The sequence below is a fragment of the Charadrius vociferus genome, unplaced genomic scaffold (assembly GCF_000708025.1).
Source record: "Charadrius vociferus isolate BGI_N301 unplaced genomic scaffold, ASM70802v2 scaffold528, whole genome shotgun sequence".
In the NCBI taxonomy this organism is placed as follows: domain Eukaryota; kingdom Metazoa; phylum Chordata; class Aves; order Charadriiformes; family Charadriidae; genus Charadrius; species Charadrius vociferus.
The window spans coordinates 371,830-396,433 of record NW_009649559.1 but is presented as its reverse complement, the minus strand read 5'-3'; the positions used below and the strand labels follow the sequence as shown (position 1 = coordinate 396,433).

General features: G+C 45.4%; 1 protein-coding gene across 1 annotated transcript; it reads right to left on the bottom strand.

Moving 5' to 3' along the window:
• Nucleotides 1-15,864: 15,864 nt before the first annotated feature.
• Nucleotides 15,865-22,177, bottom strand: LOC104290857 (uncharacterized protein KIAA1958-like). Its single transcript, XM_009890025.1, is given in 5 exon segments — nt 15,865-15,886; nt 18,543-19,059; nt 19,062-19,311; nt 20,417-20,589; nt 22,126-22,177. Coding segments are annotated over 5 exon segments (1,014 nt in total).
• Nucleotides 22,178-24,604: the final 2,427 nt, after the last annotated feature.

The following is a 24,604-nucleotide window of genomic DNA, read 5'->3' as shown; positions in this document are numbered from 1 at the left end:
ACTGCTTTACCCATGGATGCAAGTTTTAGAAAATAACAAGAGAACTTAAGTGAGAACCAGGAATCAGAAAGCATCTGTTAAATTGGTGCCTATTTGAAGCAGCTCTGTCCTTTGCAGAAACTTAGCTGTCCTGTGAGGTTTCTAGGGTTATAGTCTACAGATTTCCTTAGTGACGTTTAGGTATCCTGTTTCCATCTGCAGGGGATTGCTAAAACCCAGTACGCATTACTGAACTGTAAGCACTGTTAATAATTCCATTCCTCCTGAGTAAGAAAACAGAGCGAGGGCCAAGAGATCGGTGCAGGTATGAGGAAGGTGCCATGGCTTTAATATACCTTAGCTGAGTACAGACCTTTGCAGAAGTTGTAGCATGCTGAAACATTTTCAAGAAGGAGAATCTTGTTAAAGAGGCCTGATAGACCTTAAAGATGTGCAGTTGTAACATGAACTAGTAATATTGTGTGCTTTTTTGAGGGTCTGATGTGGTGAGTCATGGGAACGATGATGGTTTTTGTGGGCAATGCAGAAAGGAGTACTGTCATTTCTGTTTTCAGTGATTGACTCTGTAGCTTTTTCCTTTTAATTACCAAGAGTAACTTCACCATGAAGCTATCCTGACTACTTATTATTCTGCAGTGTGAGCTGAGTATCTTAGATGCTTTGAAGAACAAGATCTGCAAATCTATCTGTAGAAGAGGCAGCTATGAATCAGCCCAAGCTTGGAAACATACAAAGCCAGAGAAGATAAAGCAGATGTAGCAGGCAGTTTGGATTTTAGATTTTAGTTGAATTTAAAAAGTAGGCTGGGCATTTTAACATTAAAGGAGTTTTGGTTTTTTTTTTTTTTTTTTCATGAGAAAAGTGGCAAAAGAATGTCTGCTTTGTCTAGAAACAGACCCTCTGTGCTAACAAATTGAACTATAGAGTCTTCCAGTGTTGCTTCACAGACTGCATATGATCCAGACAATGAAACAGTAAAGATCCTTCTTTGGAAAGCTATAGTTGCTCCAATGAAGGAGTTAAACCTGCTGACTCTGTTTTCATCTCAGGTATTGAAAGATCTGCTTTTAGAAATCCAGGGCCTGGACTCAAAGATGGAGGTTTTCAAAAGAGGGGAAAAATTGACACAGCTGTTGTAATATTTTTAAGTTATAATGCATCAAATTATTCTGTGTCATGATGAGGGACTTGGTGATATATGTAGGTATAATTAACTGTCAAAGATACAAATGTTGCATATGGAAGCTTCTCTCATAGAAACCACAAACTCTAGCAATTAGTGTCAGATGCATCAATTTGTCTTGCCACTCTTACTTTTTCTTTTCTGCTATTAATCAGTATTAAAACCATTAATCTATCCCTGTACAGTAATTTCAGCAAAATCTTTTCTCCTGTTGGAATTGCATGTTCAAATTCAAATCATTATTAGTTAAATATACCCGAATGAGGAAGCATCTGGGATATCTTGCTTCTGGCAGTAACCTTTACCTATAAAAGCAGAACACTTGTAATCTAGTGCTGACCTGCGCACCTAAAAGTACCTTAACACAAAAAATCCCTCGAGAGTAATTTTAATTCATTTGCTACAGTAGTAATTGGCCTTCCCACTCAACACAGGTGGTTGGTGTAGAGTCCATGTCAGAACTGGATGGTGGGGTGAGAGCAGGTCACAATACTGAGCAGCTCTTACACTAAACAGATCAGACAGATGGCAGGTGGGCTAACACACAGTGAGGTCAGACATTCTAAGTGATGGCAGAGTCGTCATCTGTCAAGAACAGATGCAGTAAAGAAGTTAAGAACTTCAACTGAAGAACTGAACCACAGCTTCTTTCTTCTTAGCTCTGTGCTCTTTTTCGTCTACTAGATGAGTTTTCTCTCCACACCCTTATTTTTCCAAAGTCACTCACCATCTCCCCACCATTATAGGCTCTGGAAAATGCTCAGTTTTAACATAAGAAGCCTGACCTGTAGAACCACATGTGTTTTCCTACCTGTACAGGGTTTTAGTCTCCATTTTTTTTCTTAGTGTTTTCACTCTACTGATCTCTTAGAAGCACTGCTATGAAACTAATCAATAGTACCTGATGTTATATTTGCCCTTTACATCAGAACACAGAATCATATAATGGTTTAGGTTGGAAGGGACCCTGAAGATCATCAAGTTCCAACCCCCTGCCATAGGCAGGGACACCTCCCACTAGACCAGGTTGCCCAAAGCCCCATCCAGCCTGGCCTTGAACACCTCCAGGGATGGGGCATCCACAACTTCCCTGGGCAACCAGTGCCAGTGCCTTACCACCCTCAAAGTGAAAAACTTCTTCCTAATATCTAATCTAAACCTCTTCTCTTCCAGTTTGAAGCCATTCCCCCTTGTCCTACATGCCCTAGCAAAAAGTCCTTCCCCAGCTCTCCTGTAGCTCCTTTAGGTACTGGAAGGCTGCAGTTTTAAGGTTTCCCTGGACCCTTCTCTTCTCCAGGCTAAACAGCCCCAACTCTCTCAGCCTGTCCTCATAGGAGAGGTGCTCCAGCCGTCGGATCATCTTCATGGCCCTCCTCTGGACCTGCTCTGACAGGTCCATGTTCTTATGTTGGGGGCCCCAGAACTGGATGCACTACTCCAGGTGGGGTATACTCATCAGAGTATAGTAGATCTCATCAGAGTAGAGGGGAAGAATCACCTCCCTGGACCTCCTGGCCACATTTCTGCTGAGGCAGCCCGGGATATGGTTGGCTTTCTGGGCTGCGATTGTACATTGCTGGCTCATGTTGAGCTTCTCATCAGTCAGCACCCCCAGGTCCTTCTCCTCAGTGCTGCTCAGGATCCATTCTCCACCGAGCTGGTAGTTGTGCTTGGGATTGCCCTGACCCAGATGTAGGACCTTGCACTTGGCCTTGTTGAACTTCGTGAGGTTGGCATGGGTCCACCTCTCCAGCCTGTCCAGGTCCCTCTGGATAGCATCTGTCCCCTCTAGTGTGTCTACCTTGCCACACAGCTTGGTATCAGCAAACTTGCTAAGGCTGCACTTGACCCCAATGTCCATGTCACCAGCAAAGATGTTGAACAGCACCAGTCCCAGTAGTGACCCCTGGGGAACACCACTCATAACTGGTTGCCACTTGGACATTGAGCCATTGACCACAACTCTTTGAGTGCGGCCATCCAGCCAGTTCTTTATCCACCAAGCGATCCATCTGTCAAATCCATGTCTCTCCAATTTAGAGACCAGGATATCATGCAGAACAGTGTCAAACTCTTTGTACAAGTCCAGGTAGATGACATCAGTTCCTCTTCTATTGTCCACTACTGCTGTAACCCCTTCATAGAAGGCCACCAGATTTGTCAGGTATGACTTGCCTTTGGTGAAGCCATGTTGGCTGCTACCAGTGACCTCCTTATTTTCCATGTGCCTTAGCGGAGTTTCCATTATTATCCCATGGAACTTGTTGTTGGAAAGAAATTGCAGCCCCTGATGTCACTTGCCAGAAACTTGCTAGTTGCTTTGATGTGTCCAGTCAGTTAGCATAGATAAATGCTACTTCTGCCTTTGCGTGCAGTCAGTACAGGACAAGCCACCTGTAATTTGCAAATCCTATGAACACAGCTGTTCACACTGAGCAGTTCTGTCTGAGGTAGATATTTTGGATGGCTGTCTTTTATTAGACCACCTGTGTCACTTAAAGGCTGGAGGTCTTTGTCTTGCTGCACAGCAGAGAGGTCAGTGCTCTGACCCTAACCTTGTGGAAATGCATGAAGAGCCCAGGCTTTCCCTATCTTCTTTAGAAAGAAGAGGAAGGTACTGATGGTCCACCAGGTAAGGGGGAACATGAGCCTCAACTGGTGGAAGGAAATGCATGCAACTATGTCTTGAGTGCACAGCTTTTTGTGGCTTGACTTACCATTGTGTTTGCAGTGTTTCAGGGACAGAGCACAAGGGCTAGAGGAGGACGATGAGCCTAGAGTAGAGTGGGATGTACAAGCAGGCAGTGACTATCTCAACGCATCCTCTTACGCACTACAATAGTTAAAACAGGGCTTGGTGTCTTCACCAGGAAGAAGCATTGCTAAGAATAGCTGTCTTATTCAGGTGATGTTCTTTCACCTTTTGTCTGCTTAACGCATATTCAAAGTCAGTAGGATGCCTGAGAAAGCAGCTGGATGATTCCTGTTGGTCAAAATTATGGCACTGATGATTCCTCCTGTCAAACCAGCTCAGATAGCAAGTTTTCTTGAAGGACAAGGTCAGTGCACTGTGCTATGGACTGCTACTGAAACCGAAGCCAATTCCCATGTCCTAGGGGTGCTAACCAAAATGACACATGAATCCTAAGGGAAAAGCTAAGAGGAGGCAGCTCTCTCTCAGCTGGGCAGTCTGTGTGCAGAGATGCCTCTGAAAGAAGCAGTGGAGAGAGGGAAGGATTGTCTGCACACAGCTGGAAGACTCTTCCCGTCCACAGCTTTATGTGCCTGATTTATGTTTTGCTAATGCACGGGGAAAATCCTATAGCATCTGCTAGTAGCACCCTTCTCTCTGGAAAGTCTGTTAATCGTTGTGTTCTAAAACACTTTTGGAGGCTGTAGGGAATCTTTGGGCTAAAATACATTGTACGGAGCTTTCTGAAGCGAACAGTAACTTTGAAGATTAGTGGGTGAAGTGGATTTCACATGCTGTTGGGTTAAAAGCTTGCTTCAGTGAGCTTCTGCATTTGTTGGAAGCACAGAGCTTGCCCCAGACATTTTACAACAAAGACAACACCTCCTCCTTGTTTCCAGGTTCTTGCTTTTGATAGAAAGAATCAAGTGACATACCTCCCCAGGGAAATTATTTTTACACTCCTTCCTTGAATACAGGTTTTTCAGAGAGGAACAAAGCAGGTTAAATGCACTAAGTGGAGAAAATTCGATTAGCGCAGTGAGACATGAAAAACGATACTTAAGTACTGGTGAGGAAATGGCTCTTCTCCTCAGTTACTCCACTCTGTCAGGTTCATTGGGGCATTGAGTTATGAAAGATGGTGGCACAGTTCTGAACTTGTTCTCATTAGGGCCTCCAGTCCTGGGTACTTCAGTGTCAGTGGATGCTACTTTTGTCATGCAGGTTCTGTCCATTGTGGCTAGTAGTTGTTCAAAATATACCTTATTTTTGTCCCAAGAGTTGTACTGGTTCATTTAAAAATGCAAATCACAAGCTTGCATGCCACCTTCACTATGGACAGATGTAGCACTGTCGATTAGAACATGTGTATTACTGGTTGGTAGAGCGTGAGTTTCTTTCAGTGAGGAAAGATGTCTCATTGTGAAAAAATATATGTAGATTTATGGACATTTTTACATCTTCAGAGGCTTTTTCAGTGCATTACCTGAATCCTCACATGAAGCAACCTAAGTTACTATTATCTTCAGTTTTGCAGATGGAGAAAAAGGCAAAGGGGTTGCAATACCTGCAGGTACACAGAAAGCCTGTGGAGTCATCAGGATTAGCTCCTGATTAGTGAGCTGGTGCGAGGCATAATCTGGAGGCTGTCGTTCTGCATCCCATACCAGCAGCTGGCTCATCTCCCCCCTCCTAGAAAACACTGAGCTCTTTGGTTTCTGGTTTGTCTTTGCTTTCATGGATAGTTCAGTGCTTGCGTTTGTTTTGGATGTTTTTTTTTCAGATAGTGAAGACAACAAAGTAGGGCAGAGTTTGGGCCTTTTATGTTTTAAATTTGGGTAGGGAAGATGGTGATAAAAAAGACAACAGTATTATACTTGGTGTTTGGAAGCAAGGGCAAGTGTAATTCCTTCTTCGAACAGTGACCAGATAAACGTGCCCATTATGCTGGGGTTTAGCCATCATTTCATGCCCTAAGCAGAAGTACATTAGAGTGTCCGTCTGCCTGGGTGACTGTAGAACTTTTCTCTCTGTCAGTAGATGGCCACTTGTGGAAGTGGGAATGGCCAGATGTGGGCCCAAGCCGCTGTCTCCATCTTTCTCTTCCAGCCAGAGCTACGTGCAGCTGGCTGGCAGCTGGGACAGGGGTCGGGGGGACTGCATGTTTGCAGCCATGGATCATTACAGCCTGTCAAGAAGAGACACACCAAGAGTAATATGTTTTCAAACTCTGCCCTAGCAGATGGCTTGGTAGTCCATGGAAAGCAAAATGGCCATGCTGGCTGACGTGTGTGCTGCAGTGCACCCTGGCAGCCCCTCTAAGAACCAGGTGGTTTCTGTCCCATCCAAATGAAGGTGTGTTGTGCTGGCTTTGCTTGAAGCTACTCCATTCTGAGGATAGCCTGTTCCCCTGGACTTTGAGGTTTTCAAAGGCTGTTACCCTCCGAGCTGAGCCTGGATATGTGTCCCAGTCTTACACACACACACGCATGCAGAGTATGTTTTTGGTAGATTCAGGCCTAATCACTTTCATATTTAGTGTCTTGAACCAGTCAGTTTGTTCTGTCAGCGAGCGAGCCTAATTAGGGTGTTGTTTGGGATAGACCATCTTTCATTGGTGTGTTTGTTCACTACCTGGCACAGTGGCCTCCTGACATATGACAGGTTTTTAAGCACAAGTCACTTATAGTGGCGAACTCTGCTGGTTCAGCCTCTGTTACAGGTCTTCGTTTCAGTTGAGCATTCCTAGGGCAATCACAAAATAATTATTCCCATTTATAGGAATAACCCCCACGCTACTTTGTATCTTATTCCAGTGATGAACTCGGGGATGGGGTTTCAGAGAGACCTGCCAGTATGATGTCCTGATCCCCACATGGGGCTTTTAGCCGAGGTGCTGCAGTACATCAGAAGAGAGGGTGATGCCAGCACCACTCAGCAGTTTTCTGACAATGCGGTCTGTTCGCATATGTTAAGGGTAGCAGGTGATACTCAGCCATCTGAGAGTGGGAAGCCTCAAATCTAATAAATGATTGCTTATGCGAAACCCCAGCTCAGTGATACTCTCCAGGTTTTAGTCAGCAAACTGCTTGCCGTAACACATGGCTGAAGACACCTCAGTAGAGCAACTGAGCCCTAAAGCAGATGGGAAACAGGGTGGTTCTTGTTCCTGTGATGATTACTTTTGAGCCTTTCCATGCTAATGTGGTCTATGATTCTAGGTGACCTGTTTATTATACCCTTTTAGTCTTTTGGAATTCTTTTCAGCATTTTCTTGACTTTCTAGGTTAACACCTGTCAGTGCTACCATTTCTTCCTCTGCCACACACGTTCATCTCTCTCAATTATGTTGTGTTGCTCCTCCAATTCCGCTTCTTCCTTCCTATCAGCCTCCCTTCCTTGCAATATCCCTTACCTCAGCTACCTTGCAATACTATGGCAAATGTGCTTTAATGAAGCTCTATTTCAGTACTAAACAAGATGTAGTTACGTTTCATGACAGACACATGCAAGACTGGGATCAGAAAGTTACTTTTGGGAACTCTGAGAGTGCATTCAGCTGTGGAAAGGTTCATGGCACTATTGGGAAAGTAGCTCAGCATCACCCTAACGTAGTCAGATTCATTGATGAGGAAGTTGTCTTTTGCAGCACTTAAACAGTTCTGTTATTATTGGACAGTGACATTTACTTGCCTAGAGTTTGGCAAGCCAAGTCAAAAGACATGCTGGCCGATTCCAGCCTGAGCCCAAGTCCAGTGATGTGAGTGAGGGCTGCTACCTGATTTTGGTGAACTGTACATTAGGTAAGCACCAACACCACCTGATAAAGCTCACATCAAGCCATCTCAGTCCAGAGCTCTGGGGGACAGGTTAAGGCAAGGGGATGTAAGCCTTTGCAGCCTTTACCCACAGAGAGCAAGTGCAGCCCTCGTGTGGGCAGTTTGCCTCATTCCCAGGCTCTGACCCAGTGGAAGGCAACTGGCATAGCACTCACAGAAACTTATTTTTGCCACTGGACTGTAAGGGTCCGAAAAAGGGGGCAAAGTGGGCAAGTGGTCATTAGAGAACGGTTTCTCTTGCGGGCTGAGGGGCTGCAAGGTGAGATGCCAGTGCCTAGTTTTCCAACATAGGTTTGCATTGTGCATATGGGAGCACCTACTTTCTTTTAACCCGGGAGAGATCTCGGTCCCTCTTTGTTCCCGTGGGCCAGGTGAGAGCCAGACCCACAAAGTAACAAGGCCAGTTTTGCTCTAAGCCATTGAATATTCATAGTCTGTCTAAACAGGATCGGTTCCAAAGAGGGAGGTTGAGAAAGGAAGGTCAGGAAAATGCCTGTCCCATGCCAGTGAGTATTTTTATGCATAGTCAGGACTAGCATAATGCCAAACTGGAATGAGATGAGGAGGCTACACCTGCTCTCAGTAGTTCACACCCAAATGGAATTAATACAGGGCTTTTCCCTCACTCACAGGATACAAATCTCCATCAGTGCCAATTCACTGCCTCCCGATTCTGCGATGTGTGTTCAGTATGCATTGTGCATTCCATGTAGGTATGTCATTGTAGATGTCTTTGTTGCATTTGATACTTGGAGTAATGAAAGCCAATGCCTGGGCTTCTTCCCCCTCCTCAATTCTGTTTTTCTTTCCTGTAAGCTATTTCCTGCAATATTGGTTTCAAGTGGCAGAAGGAAATACACCTATGGGATTTCGTAACACATACAATGTAGCGTAAATTATACAGCCTTCTATCTGACAGCCAAATTGATTTCAGAAATATCCCTGTAAATAACATTTACAGTGAGTTACAAAATGCACCTTGCAGTCCCCCATAAATATGACAGCTTTTCAAAACTGAGACCATTTTCACGAGGAACAAACCAAAACACTGAATCACTGCTGTGGTTCTTACTAGTCTGACATATAATGCATTATTTACCAGCAAATGTTAGCTTTCCTGCATCTCATAATGTTGGTATTTCACATAACGGGTGGGAATTGTTAATTCTTGTGTGTTCAGTGTCTGGATTTGGAAGTGAAAAGAACTCAAAACTCAGATGAGGGAGGAATCATCCTTTCGTGACCTAGGGATTCCAGCCGCAGGTAAATCAGTTGAAAGATTTTATTCTCATTAGCAGTCAGGTAGCGATCGACCTTATGCCATGGTGCTCGGCTTTATTCTGACCTGGGGAAAGGTGGAAACATCTAATCTCACAGCAGAGCACTCATTGTAATGAGAGTGTGTGTTCCAAATGCAGAGCACCTCTTTGGCATCATTCTGTCTCCAGGTTTGTGGGAGAACATTATGAAGCAGTAGCTGTTGTTTTCCTCACTGAACAGCAACATAAACCGAGTCACAGAAGGGGGAAATCCCTTGCTGAGGTCATCTAGTTATGTCTTGGCAGAGTACAGGTGAGAACCCAAACCTCAAATAGCAATGGCCCAGTCAACTGGCGTCTCTTCTCTTCAGTATGTGCTGAGGATGCCCAGTGTCTCATTGGGTTGTAGCCGTTCTCCAGGCCAAGCAGATCTCAGTGGTAAGGCACCTCAAAAAGAAAGAACGCATCCCCCTCCACCACCAATATCCTCATTACTGCACGTGCCCCCATCTCGCCTTGTAGAAACATGTGCTTGTTTCTACAGTTGATAGGTTCTCTAATGTCTGTGCCAGGATGAGCTTTTAGTCATGCTTTCTAGATTAATTGTAAAGCAGAACACATGCTGTGCTCTACAAACGTATACCTTCATGTCACTGCAGCAGCGATATATTCATATAACACACATAGCTGTGCTGTTTGTCGCACACCTTTAAGCTTCTCTCCCCCACTGTTCTCTCATCACAAACTGCTGTGGAGCACATTTGAACAGCAGGGTAAACCGCCTCAAACAGCTTATATTTATTCTTTTTGTTTAATTTCCTTTTTTTCCCCCGAATGTTTTTTAATATCCCTCTCATAGGATCAATCATCTGCACTTAAAAACATCCTAGATAAAAAGGTAGAAAAAGGAATTTCACTGGAAGAGAGCTGAGAGCGTTTCTTTAGGGGACACAACTCTAGAAGAGCAAGAGTGCAAAAGCCTCCAAAGATGCTGTATTTATTTCATATCTCAATAAACTGTTTTGAAGTGGTTTTGGCTCTGGGTAATGATGCTTTTGGACACCTCACACTTGTTTTGAGATAGTGGGTCCCAAAGAAGCTTAGCCATACCCTCACTTGCCCAGGAATGGTCCCAGACGATTCCTCAAGATAGTCAAATCATTCGAAGCCTAGGTGTCAAGGCAGGAGGCCCTTCATCTGCTCACAGCATTTATCCCTGCTACCCTTCTGGTCTTTAACATCCTGTTGAAAAATCCTCCCGAGCTGAACAGCACTTAGAAGTAGCAGCAGGGACGTGTGCTATATCTCCTGGAGACACAATCCCACACTGCTGCTTCATGCAGCACTGGGGAATGAAATCCCTGATGTGAGTTGTAGGGCATGTTTCCATTCAAAGCACTGGGACCTATCCTAGGGTTTTTTTTTAGTCATGTATGGTAGTTTCTTCAAACCTGCGTATAGAGCTCTGAGTTACACCAAAAAAAGTCAGCCCAAGAGCCCTGCTTCTGAGTGTCGGCACCTGGCACGAAGGCAAGTGCACATAGTGTGGCTGAAATTCAAAATGGCTTAAGGCAAAAATTTTCCCTCCCAAGTGCAGGGCTTTCCTTGCTCCTCAGCTTGTACCCGTACCATCTAAATGGGCTTCCTCTGAGAATTTTACAAACTTAAACCTGTACAGGTCTTCTCACTCTTCATCGCATACACAGTGCTCAGGATTTGCCATGGAGCATCAGCACTGCCTACGGTGTGGGGTATTCTTTGCTGTCCATAGTTGTCCCAATCTAGAGCAGGGGAGGGAAGGAGGAGCGCATTTGCGTGTGTTCACTGGGTTATTACCTACTGCAGCCTTAGGTCTGTGGTTTCTGTTTGGTCCTTGGCAGTCAAGCAGAAGTCCCAGACCTGCTGGAGTGCCCAAGTGCTGAACTCGCTGTTCCCCTGCAGATACTATCACAGGAGGTGGCTGAGACCAGCCCTCTACTGCTGTGGCTTTGGAGACAATGTCTCTGATGGCAAAGCTCTCCATATGGACCATAGGCTTCTTACATGCCGCTCGTGGAGCTGGGATGGAGCACATTCAGATCTCCTGCAAGTGTCTCAGTCAGTAAGCGATCATGAAATACCACATTGTTCCAGCGCTCAGAAAGGCTCAGAAAAAAGCCCAGCAGCTAAAGCCCCCATCAGGGGTGAAACAAGCTGCAGGTGAAGACACTGCCTTCCAGAGCATGGGCAAATGTGAGACCTCTCAGAAACTGACTCCAGCTATTTCAACAGTCCCCTAGAATCAGCACCACAAAGAGGAGGTCTTACTCTCACTGCGATTTAGTTTAAAGACTCCAAGGTGGCAATTCTTCATGTTAGAGAGAAGTATTACAAAGAGCACAAGGAGGCAGTGGTGAAATAATAAAAATAATTTTGCTTTAACAGGATTTTTATAGAAGTCTAAGGTAGCCAAGGGACATTTCAGGATTTTATTAAAGCACGTTAACATCAAAACTACAAACTGTATCAAGTGCAAAAGCCAATGCTATTGGTACAGGAAAAGTGAATCTTACCTGGAAGTGTGTAAAAAAATACATGCTTGTCCTGTCATTTGGCTTTCCTGACAACTGCTGTACCTCTAGACATAACAGCTAAATAAATGACACCGAGTAGCCCGGCGAGTTTCCATATGGTGTGATACAGTGAGCGTGTTCATGTCTCAGGCTGGCCTCCATTTAGTATTGCAGCAGTCTGCAGTAACGACTGTCTTTACAGAGCTCACCACTAGATCCCATTAACCTCTGTAACAGGCTGGTGGCAAAAAGTCGGAAAATAATCAAGTGCCTGATGAGAATGGCTACAACGCCTTGACATGGAGTTCATGTTACTAAATCACAGGGTAGTGTCTGACTTGGCAGCCAGGTGTGACTTGGCAGCCAATTATGTTTCATCCAAAAATAGGAATGCCAGCACTGTTGAGGAGAGATGCACTGTCAGCGCACCTTGCACGGATATGAAGGAACAGGTATGGCCAAAGTCACTCAGGATGCTCCAGGGTCCCATCAGGCCATAAAAATTAATCTGCTTCAATAAGGAAGACACCAGGCACAAGTCCATGGTGGGAGGCGGATAAACACTCATTACCCAGAGACTCCCACCAGGGAAAACCAGGCAACAATGTCCCTGCGTGGCAGAGGTGGGAAATTAAGGACTTGATTGCTTTGATCTAAGGGGTGAAGAGTGCAAAGGAGCCCCAGCCAATGATAGCCTCAGGGCAAAGGAATGTTCTTCCTTGCAGGAGCAGGGTTGCTCGTTTGAGGGTCTCTGCAGCCTCAGCACAGGACCACCCCTCTCTTAGGTGCTCAGGAGCTGTGAGAGTGCTCCAGTGCCAGGCAGTCCCTGAACAGCACCGGGTGGCTCTCCCCTGGGGCCAGGGCTGCTGGGAAACACGAGGGAGCAAAAAGTCTGGCTCAGAGATGTGGTGCACCCAACAAACCTGTGCAGGATGGCTCCTTGCCCAGCTTTCAGTGCTGCTGTCAGAAGGACTTTGGTCTGGAGAGTGAAGACTTGAGTTGCATCTTGGACAGCTTCCTTCTAGTAAATCCTTGCTTCTGACAGGCAAGAGCTTGCTTCTGAAGTTGATGCCAGCTTCAGCAGACAGGCTTGTCATCTCCTGTTTGTCCCTTATTTTCTTTTAAGCTTTGCTCAGATGTGACTTACAGCAGGTCAATAGCTGTTCATGTGCTACGTAAATGCCCATTTGTAAGTTTAAGTGTATCCTTCATGAATAAAACAAGGTGACCAAGGAGGAAAGGGAAAAGGAGTGGCATGTACCTCCAAGCTGTCACCCCAGCTTGACTCAGCTTGCGTGTTGTGTCAAAATGATGCCACACACAACAGATTGTCCCTGTGGCATCGCTCAACTTCGCAATGAAATCCCTGCTCATGTACGTAGTGATCCTGCTCCTCAGACCGACTATCCCAGACATCACAGCTTTGGTTTATAATATCTGCTAGTGTTCAAAACAGAGGTGTTCTGCTTTAACACCACAAAGCAGAGGCAAGTGCACCCCAGAAAACGCCACTGCTTTGAAAAGCAGTCACGAGCTGGCCCCTCCGTTTGTACACATTTGAAATAGCCAACATGAAATACCAGAGGAGCCATTCAAAAGTCATGGTGTTCCCACCAGTCTCTGTTAGCATCTTCCTCCACCCTTGTCTCCAGTAATCTCCCTAGCCCACAGCTGCTCTCCATGTTCGTGGCTGCAGCTGCACCCCAGCGATGCAGCGATGCTAACCCCAAAAAGCTGAAGGCGCTGGAGCAGACTGACAGACCCTGATGATGTTCAGGAGGGTGCTCAGCAGGCTTCAAGCCAACTCGGTGACTATCTCGCCCTTGGGAAAGAGGCTACTTTGCAGCTGCGCAGCCAGATGGCAGGAAACGGGGTGAGGTCCTGTCCTCCCTACAGAGAGCAAGGAGGACCTCAGCAAGATGCTAAAAGTCTTGGGTGAGCTTTTGCTAGCAAAGTGAGAGAGCCTCATAGGGCAGGGTTAAGGGTTCAGCTTTCAAGCAGAGCAGAAATCTCGCCTATGGACTCATACCCAACTGGCTACGCCTTACCCTGAGCTGCTCCCAGCACACACTGACAAATTGGGACTAAGTTTTAAAAAGCAACAGCTTTATTCAAAAGCTCCAGATTAAAAAGCTCCAGCTACGTTGTGCAGGACTGTTTCCAGCTAGACACTCCTCCCACACCAGGAGCAGAAGGCAGAAAGAACCCAAAAATATTCTAGAATTGTCTATGGGACTTCTTCAACTAAGTACACGCACAACAGCTTGTCCTCCAACTACCAGCACACCTGTGACCTTGGTGGCAGATCTGGGATAGATTCCTCCAATCTCCTGAGAGATCAATGACTGATCTGGTTTCCTTTGGGATTATGTTTTAACTAGCTATGCGAAGCTCTATTTTGAGAATAACCACTGTGGCTCAACCTCACTTCTCTCACTCGTGCATGACATCACTTGATCACATCCCATCTCACTGTTTTTTCCCAGGCAGGCTCCCTTTTCCCACAAACCTCATCAGTGAGCTCAGCAAAATCAACTTCATCTACCGTGCATTTCTACAAAGTCAGACCAGGCCCCGTCAGGTAGGTCCTGAAGTGTCTTCGCAGGACCGTAGGGACTGTGTGGCTCACCCAGGGACTGGGCATGCTGCAGCTGTCCTGAGGATGACTAAAGGCCCTCAGCCACCAGGCAGGGACCTTCTCTGCAGCTATAGGACCTTCTCCATCCCCTGTTTACTTGGTGTCTTTGGGAAGGACTGATCACCTTCCATTCATTCCTGGAAACGGGACCACTGGGAACAGTCTGTGATTCTCTGCTCTGCTTTCTGCATCCACATCTATTCCTTAATGCCACCTGTTTTCTCTCTGCACTGCTTGATTAATTGTCTGTTTACCTGTCTCTTCTTCCACTGTTGCCCAGTTCTTTTCTCACCCTAACGTTAACACCAATAATGAGAGCTCTTGTTTCTATCAGGGAACAAATTATCAGGGAGATGTGGAGCTCAAGGTAAAGTTTTCCTTCAGAGCAGAAAAACAGTCAATAATTAGCAGGTCATATTTGATTGTGGCTCTGCAAACTCTCCTACATCCGGACTTGTGGCTGCTGGTCGAGGTTGGGAGGTGTTTCTGTTTCCTGGCCTGAGCGTCCTTCCAAGCAGTTTTTCTAGGTGACATTTTCCTATGCCTTAGACTCCTTTATGGAGATGTGAGTGTAGGATTTGCTGTTCTCTGTCTGCCTTCACTTCCCTAATTTTGACCTGGTGATCTGCAGTCCTGGTTAGTTCATGTTTTGTCTTTCCCTTGCATAAGGGTGCTCAACCTGGGTCACGGGATGAGCCAGACATGCCCTGTAGACGCTGCAGCATCTGCCTTCAATAGGAGCAATTCCTTCTCCCTCTCTGCGTAGTGAATAGCCCGTCTGCAGTGAAAATTGCAATTACTCTTGGCCCATCATGGCAGTTAGAGATTTCCAGTCCAGAAAAATTGACTACAGCCTTGCCACCCAAAGCATTCAACTCCTTTACACTGGGACCTTCCAAATCATCAGATTGGCAAAGAGACAACAAATGGAGTGGAAAAAAGCACAATGCATGACTTTTTTTTTTTTTTTTTTAAGTAAGTGATACCTCTTAAACTGTTACTATTTTCCCTTCTCATTCATCTTTGAGTCCTTAGGAAACATGGGTGGGTCACAAAAGCAAGGTTCTTTGGACTCTGCCTATGTGCAAGTGTATGGCCTGGCTCAGGACAGCGGTATGTGGCGGTTTTGGTTTGGTTTTGTTTTTCAGGAAAGCTTAGTGACTTACTAAATAGTATTGAGCAGATAAAGTCCAAAATCAATGTTCTGAGTAACTGAAAGTCTGCCAAAGAATGGAACGCTTTACTGCTTTACTTAATTGAGTTAAACGTATTTTTTACATTGGTTTCAGAAAAAAACATTTTCTTGAAGCAAAATTGAAACATCACTTAATTTCAACTTAAGCCACATGGACTGAATGCATCATGCCAGATGTTCTGCTGGCTCCATGCCCTTGTAAGTTCAACTGTGAGGAGGACACATTTCAAAGTGAAGATACAAACACACACTCTTGACTCTACTTAGCTCTCTGTTCTGTGTAAGGGGAATGTCTGCCTCCCTCCCCAGCACGCACGATTGTAGGAGGACATTGTATTAATCATTCATCCTGATGAGAAAGAATGTTAAAACTAAAACATCGGGTCTGTCTGCTACAATGTGCTTAAGTGCACAGCCCCACGCTGATAAGGAGAGATGTATGCATGTCCCCTGTCACCCGTGCCAACGGTGGTCGTTCTTAGCTGTGCCAAGGTCTTCCAAAGTAACTAGCAATTATGAGTGCCCAACCTGACAAGCTGCAGAAAAGCCTCAAAGGCCTCAAAATCATAAGCCCTGAAGTCTTATCATGCTAGTCACTCAGCTCAGCAGTATTTTGATAATCTTGGGCATAATTCTGTAGCCTGCCAGGGTGAGCATATGCCTCGCATCACACATGTTTGGTCTGGAGTGAGTGGGGAGGGAGTGCAAAATAAAATCCCTGCAGTTAACAGCAAATTCTCAATGAACCGTAATATCTACCTTAGAACCCAGAATAAGAAATAATGCTGTGCCAGAGTAATCTCCATGGCCCACAAAAATAAAGTCAGGATTTGCTAAGTGCTCTGATTTTGCAATATGAGAGGTATTCTAAAGAAAAAGCATTGAGTGCAAGAAACACCCACTGGCTGGAACAAGGACAGAGCAAGAAACACCCACTGGCTCAACAAGGGCCATTTTCTTTTTGGCTAGGTGATTCTTGAGTACTGGCTCTTACAAGACTCCCAGAGGAGTTCCATTTATCAATAATGACCTTGCAGATGAGGGGTGCCACAAGGTCTGAGCCCAGTCAAGTGCCCACCTCTCCTGCAAGGCCAGGCTTCGCCGGGGCACATGGGCAGAGAAGGGAGCGGAGGTGTTCTCTAGGAAACCCTCCACCCAGTGCTGCCACAGCGGCAGGACTCTGCAGCGCACCGGAGAGCATTCCTGACCTACCAAATACAGCCACATCAACCTGAAAAAAGAAATGAAGGGCAAAAATCTTCTAGAAATTAGGGGAATGGCCACTGGGCTTTTGTACCTCCTATGCATGCCTGAGAAGACCTCACCATAACTGCTTTTATTGCCAACAGCCACCAGAAGGTCCTAACCTGGGAACTGCGCGGTGGCAGTGACTGCAGGATGCGCTCCAGCAGGTCAGCACCTCTGAAGAGCAGGTTCCTCAATTAGTTACCGAACAAAGAGTCTTATTTTGTGAGGGCGCTCCGGTTTCAAAACGGTTTGTGTTAGAACACCTTCTTCTGCTCCTTTCAAAGACAAATAAACCCTATCCCAGCCCAGCTTCTGCTTTTTCTCAGTCTTAACTGGTGATTTGCTCAGCAGGCCATAGAGTGGTATTTTTTAACAAGGAACGCCCTTTACCATTGCCCATGAAACAAAAGAAAATGGTGACAAATAGGTCTTTTCCTCTGGGAGCAACGCCCACAATGCACACCTGAAACCTTGTTCAGACAGAAGCTCCTATTTCCATTACATGAGCTTGTCTGGAAATCCTGAACATCCTCTGCCTCCTCCAGCAAAGGCTGCCAAGGCTTTTCCTAGCAGATGTTTCCCCTGCTAAAGTTGATGCTACTCCGTGTTTCAATATCCAGAAAATTACTTTCTTAAAATCAAAATAATGCTGTGCAAAAGCATTTAAAAGACAGGAGCAAGACTGTATCTTGCAACATAGATGTCCTAGAAATCAAACTAACATTTAAAAAAAAAAGAGAATTCAAGCAATTTGGGGGAGGGAGAAGATGTCTTTCAAAAAAGTACAACTAAATGTCATTATTTTATCTTTACAGTCACGTACCTATTGGACTGAAGCTGTGATTTCAAGGTGTTATACAGTACTAGAGGATCAATGACTGTATAGTGGGCTTGGTAAACCTCATCAATCCTCTCAGCGCCCTGCAACCTGGTGGAAAAAAAACCCAGCCGTATCTTTCCATTAGAATAGAAGCAGAATGCACCATCATCAAATTGCACATCCCCAACTCTGTTTTAGGCCTTCCAAGTTTTCTTTTTTGTGACTTACAGGCTTGCCACAGCTGCAACTGAAATGAAGTCTTTCTCTCAACAGAAGGTGCCAAGTCGTATGTGTAGAATTTTAAGGCAATTATTTTTACAACTAACCACTGATTTGTGAAAATTACATCATTTGGATGCCAGACTTGAGACACCTTAGCGTGCTTTCATTTTTAAAAGCTGCTGAGCATTCGACTTCTGATACAAGCCCCCTTTAAGATGTCTCAAAACCTGGACAGCCCCAGACTGCTGATTTTTGAGCTAAGGGCTCACCATTTATAAATGGCTGACTGAAAATACTGTCCTTTACGGATTCTGTAATTAATTTCATTTGGGTTTTTTGTTATTTGGTAAAGCTAATAGTAGTTTCTAGCACCTACAGATCCAGTGTAAATGACCAGGTATTGAAAAATATATTTACAATACACCAAACAATTGGAGAAAACTGTGAACTGTATAAAAAAAAAATAGTTCAGAAGAGAGTAACTTTTGTACAGTAGCTCTGAAAGAAAGCATAGGCACTGCTGCTTCAAGAGTTCTTGTTCCCCAAAACTCAGTCTCCTTTCTCCTAGCTATGCTTGCTAAAGGAGGAAAAATCCACAATACACGCATTGCTGGCTCCGATGAGGAAAGCTCTCTCCACCACCTCTTTGCTCGAAAGACCTGGCAGTGGTGAAGGAGACCACTGCCCCCTGCTTTTCAGAACAAGGCTGTATTCATCCCCAAAATGGTGCAGTCCTTCTCAGGAAGAATGTAATGTCCTGCCTTTCCACTTTTTGCTCTTCTTTGAAAGCAGCTCAGCCCTCTTCACATCACACTAAAGCTACTGGGAGAAGCACTTTCTGGGGAAGCTGGTGGGAGCAGACAGAGTTACTGGTAGGAGCTAAGAGGGACAAACTTCCTGGAAGCCTGAGTGAAGGAGACAAAAGTAAAATTTTCACAGTGCTCCAGCTTCACTTTCTTCGCCAGCTTGGGGATGACACTCCTGAGGGAGCGGAGCCCCATCCTCTGCTCCTCGTACCAGATGTTCCCCATGCCGCTGACCTCCTTCTGGGCCATCAAGTAGAAGGGAGACTTGGACTCCATCTGCATTGGGGGCCAGTGTATGTACATGTACTTGTAGAGGAGGCAGTATGGGCAGAACTTTGAGTGCTCGTGGTAGATCTGTCCGTAATACCCTCTGTTCATGTTCACCCTGTTTTCTTGCTTCACGCTACCCGTTCTGGCAAAAAACGGCCTGTTCTGGGAGTCTTTGAGCAATTCAATGTCACCAAACATTAAGTCCGCGTGCTCCTGTAAGGTACGCATGTTCAGGTATTGGCTGTTGTATTTCACCACCGTGGACAGCAGGGCTACGGGGCTGTTATCTCCCAGGCATCCTATCTTCCACATCTCTTCTTCATTGGAAAGGGAGAGTAGACAACATTACGAGAGAGGGCACCAGACATCCCAGCCTTACTCAGGACCTTAAGCTTCTCCTTGAGCTTTCTGGTGGAAGAGCTGAAGGTGCTGCTGGTGATGGAGAAACCAGCACCAGCATTCTTGAGAATTCGGTCCAGGCCTCATTGGATAGCGTGGAGGGACATACCTAGAAAGTCGGAGCCGTCTGTTTTCTTCACAGTGTTGTAAAAGTCCTCGAGGAGTTCATTGAGCTTCACTGCTGGGATCTGGAACAAGAAGAAGGGGAAAGATGTGTCAGGGTACTTATGGGAAGGAAATGCATCGCAGGTGGGGAAGACACGTTTAGGGCTTCTCCATGCTCTATCTGAAGGAACCCGCAGCAGTTTCCGTGCTTCCCCAGAAGTTTGTTTCTGGGCAGCCTTAGAGTCTTGGGAAGAGGCTACATGTTTATCTAAGCAAAAGAGATGCAATAAAACCGATGGTGTAAGGATGCTTAGGCAGACCAGATCCATTTCACTGGCTGGCACCACTTTTGCTCCAGCTGTAGAAATACAGATTCAGAATACGATCCAAATTCCTGGCTTTTTTGGAAGTCAATGAAGGTTTCAGTCACATTGAGGTGTGACTGTGTGAAAATGTGTGACCGTATGAAAATGTGTGACCTACCATTTGCGTGTAATACTCTGTACTTTTGCAGCAACGTGGTACATATGGAAACTTTTCAAGCCGAGGACGAGGAGGAGAAAGAGAAGGAGGGTAAGGAGGAAGAGGAGGAGGAGAAAAAGCAGAAGCAGCAGCAGCTGCTTTTTTTGGCCATGAGATGTCAGTATTGCAGTCAGGCTGCCAGTCAGGCTGCTTTACCCTGCCTGGTCTTAGATCAACCTAACAGAGAAACTTAGCTATAAAAACGTTAGTTGGGCTTTTTGTACTTTGGCCCTTAGCCACAGTCCTTATTTTGGTGCATACACTGATTTTGCTGGGAATTCATTTTTGGAGAAAAGTCCTCAAACGCTCTGAACTGCATTGGCTAGCTCTGGGAGCAGAAATCATGCCAACAGTATGTCCTTAGGGTAACAGCAAGAAACCTTGTCACGTGGCAGCATGAGGCCAAGGTTGTGTACAAGTGTTACGTGCATGGAAATCTTTAGCATTACCCTGGGTTTCCAAGCTACTGGCTCAACCATGAAGGCACTAGGGTGTGAATTAGAAGAGGTTACAGCTTTATTAAGAGAGACTTGGAAGGTCCCCAAGACCACAAGGACGTAAGGAAGGCTGAAATCCCATCTCTTTTCAAATGTTATGATAACTTCATTTGACCAGGGGACCTGGCTCCCACAACTGAAAAAACAGTATTTGGCTAAATTTTCTGACCTTAGTGATGTCCATGTAATCTCCGAGTCCTTTGGTCATGCACCAGTATCTCCACACGTTGAGAGCATAGAGGGTGGCCTTGGTGGTGTTGGCACTCACAGCACTGATACACAGGTATTTGAGGTCGTCATCAAGATTAAATACGGGAAACTTGTTGAGCTTAGTTGAATACACTAGAAAACAAATGAAGAAAGGGATAAAAATAGCTTTTCCTAGTGACATGTTGCCACCATTTCTGGCCAAGAGAAACTTGGTCTTTTTCACAAAATATAATGAATTTAAGAAAGATGAAACACATCACTTCCCTGATGATTTCCCACAAGTTTGTGCACTGAAAACTCAGATGTGGCATGAGGGCCACCAACATGAAGTGACCTTAAGGTTGCTAAGCCAGTAATAGAGAGGGAGTAACACAGCATCTTTTACCTTGCTGCAGAAACAGTGGGAGGATGACACAACAGGTAGGATTTTCCACTCATAACCACTTTCTACTCCCTGTTAGACACAACACAGTCAGGCCCTGTTGCTTCAGTGGACCAAAGGCAGGCGCGTCTTGATGAATACCATGAGTTAAGGGAAGACATGCAGTAAGCATTTCTTAAAAGGAGAGCCTTAGCCCCACAGGCAGCAACTGAAAGCAGAGGATTGATGGAGAACCTTTTTATAGATGCTCAGACACTTAATATCCTTCATGAAAGAGTAATACATTTTTATGATACCACTATAATTTTATTATATCCACTATACTTTAAGTCTACTTTTTACAGGGCTGAAGCTAATGGATTTTGCAGCCCAGTGCAGGTTAGCTGTGAAAGGTTGCTCTGAACATCCGTGTACTGAGCTAGTGATCCCCACAGTGACCAACTCAGCACAGCAGGAAAAGGGAAGAGGTGGTACACTCAAGAGGAGGGAGATGTTGGATTTCTCCTTCTAACCTTCAATTCTGCAGCCACAGCTGACCATTACTGCAGCCCCAGAGGTGTAACTCTGCACACTAAGAACAGGTCATTTTAAAAAGGTTTCTATTGTTGCAGCTTTTGCTGCTAATGTAGTATATAACAGGTAAAAGAACTGCATAAACCCAACTGAAGAACCCACTCCAAGCAAAACAAGCTGGAAAGATGAACAGATGCACCATGCACAGGCTAACGATGTAAGCATGTTGTCTGATTCTCTGAGCTCTGGACACTTCTGTAACAGGAGTCCTCAGTCTGTAGAACCGTGACAGGCCAGGGTGTCCTGAAGACTCCAAGAAAGATCGCTGGGAAAAAAGCATGCTACACAGAGGGCACATCTGAAAAATGCACATTGCTGCGCAAACCTGTCCAGGGGCAGAGGTTTCACAAACTGAAGGGACCCTCTCTTCCTTCTGTATGCTGCAACTAGTCAGTGGACAAAAACAGGACTTCTTTCCATCTGAAAGGTAGGCTGCAACTATCTTTTCCAAACTGAGCTGTGTTTACAAACTTTGCTCATGGCAAATGGAAGTTCGTCTGCGCTGTGAGTTATTCAGCAGACAAAGCTGCTAAAGACAGTCCGGGATGTTCATGGAAATGACGAGCTGTTCAGTCACCAGCAGTCTCTTTGACAAGGGTTTGCCCTTTTGTGCCCTCGGGCCTTGCTACAACCCACTTGCAATGACTGTTCGGGCACTGATTGCCTCCTACCAGTAAGAAAATCTTAGGTCAGTTCTCCATACAGCCTCGCACCTCCCAGGGTGTTCGTTTGTCCAGCCCATGGATTGGTAACGTTCACCCCCATGCCACATTTCCCCACAAGCTGCTTGCTGCTCTGCTTGTGAGATTGCCATCTCATGAGCTGCCACTGGCTCACACTACTGGCTCACCCAAGGACTACTTCTGAGAGCACCAAGAGCACTTTGGGAAACAACCTACTAAAATCAAGAGCCTGACCATACAACGCCAGTTGCCCTGGAAGATATAACAGCACCAGACTCAAGGAAATTATATTGCAGTTAATCCCACAGGGACTAATTAACTTCTGAGAGGCCTCGGTTTGAAAATTATGGTGGCCATTTCCTGAATCACAGTATCAGTCAGGCAATTTATAGAACCACAACAGAAGACAGAGACTTAGATTGCTTCTGGCTTCCCAAGGCAGGGTTTATCACGTGCTAGGAAATTAGGTCATAGTTCCTGGTTTCTCCAAATGCCAGATTGTCAAAATCGGGTCATCTGGTTTGAGCTGAGCTCTGGTACTTGATAGTCCTCACAGTAACGGCTTGTTATTAGTGCTGCTTCAGTCCTGAACTGAGACAGTGAGTCAACTGCTGCACCAGAACAGGATACACAGATGGCCATTTGGGGATGTTCCATACCTTATGCACAGTCATGCCCATTGAAGTCTGCATCCCTTTTTTTCTTTTCTTCCCTCTAGACACCTTGTCCTCATAAACTACAAAAATTGTCATGAGTTGCTCTAAGGCTTGAAAGTGTAGCCAGATCAGCAAGTGATGGCTACTGTGAGCTGTGTGCAGCTCTAATACTTGCAGCAAAGGACTCTTAGCGTAACAAAATAAAAACCAAAAAAAATGATGGCATTGTGATGGCAGATATGTATCAGCTACCATCTGTAAAGGTGTTGTATCATCAGAAGGCTGAAACAAGAATTACCCAATTTTCCACTCCTGCAGGAAACAGATGATCCTTACGGCTCTTAATTTTATCAGAATAATGAATATTTGCTTTCTTTTGTCTGGGAGAAAACACTTTATCCCTTTCACTCTCAGACAGCATGGAGGAGTCCTGGAAGAGGCTGGGATCTTGGCTGAAAAGCGCACCAGTGCACGGCTCTGTTTAAAGACAAGGGTATTCCCATCCCGCCTTTGTTGCTGACTTCAGTGGCTGCACACCAAACCACAAAGTTCTTTGCCCAGCATCGCCTGTCAGCAGCCAGATCACGCTCGAAGAGTTTTAAATGATGTCTGAACACCTCGTGGAGTACGTGGCAGAGGTGTTGGGTCACCGCCAGGAGTCACTAAGAAAACCTACAACCTTACCAAGAGCGGACAGGAGTCCTCACTGGGACCTGTTGGACAGAACTTGGAAAAGCATTAAGCGGCCAGGAACACACATCCCATTTCCAGAAGAGCCTTACAAACACTGGTGCTCAGGGTTATAATCTCATCAACACTTGCATGTTCTGGATCAAGTCCCAGGAGACTTCATTTTTATGTGTGTAACTCACAGGATGCCTGTGAAAGCAAGCAAGTCCTGACCCAGTACCACGGTAGGTACGGCATGAGCACTGAGCAGATCTTGCACGTAAATCTCAGAGTCCTGCTCCCTCACCCCCGATCGCTTTTTGCCTCCCTCTTCCTGGAGGTTACCTGAGGGCTTATTTTCAAACAACATTTCAGGGGATGTGGGCTCAGTATGTGAATATACAGCACTTGAACACCTCAGCAATGATGGTTCCTTTGAAAAAGTAATCTTTGTCTTCGGTTCACCTGATGCCACGCTCGCGGCAGAAACCCTGCAAAATCACACAAAACGGCTGTCTGCACAGGCACAAGCCCTCTTGCCAAACTTCTGTCACTGAGATGATACATCGCACAAGAAAAAAACAGTTATATTTGTCATTGCTTGCCAAAACATCTACACACCCTACATCTATGCAGAGACAACAGTGCTATTATCTGATGGTTTGTAGGTGCTCCATGCCAAACCTTTTAAGTTGAAATACACGTGGTAAATGTCTAGACACCTAATGCTCTGCTCTGTGCTGAGGCCAGGAGGTGTACCGTATGTGTGTTTGGTGAGGGAAGAAGAGGAGGGAGGCCAGACGAGCTAGTATGATGCCACCAAAACGGTGAGGTCTCAGATCTGATTGCTCTTTACATCTCTGCATTATTCCCCTAAAGCAAAGGCAGCTCCTCACACAGTGCCTGTTGCTGTTCATGCTGCAAATTAGCAGTCACTGTCTCACTGGCACTACTTCAGAAATGCTGGGGGACTGTATTCATCTTCCCTCTATGGAAGCAAACATACTAATCCTGTACCATATACCCTAAATCAAGATAAAGATCTTTCCCATATCTGGATGTTCCTAAAATCCCCAGATTCTACTGGCCCTTTACTCATGTTTGTGCTAGCCCATGCTGCAAAGATCACATGTGTCACAGGCTCCGGGCAGGTAGCACTGTTTTCCAGAAAGAGCAGGGACTTT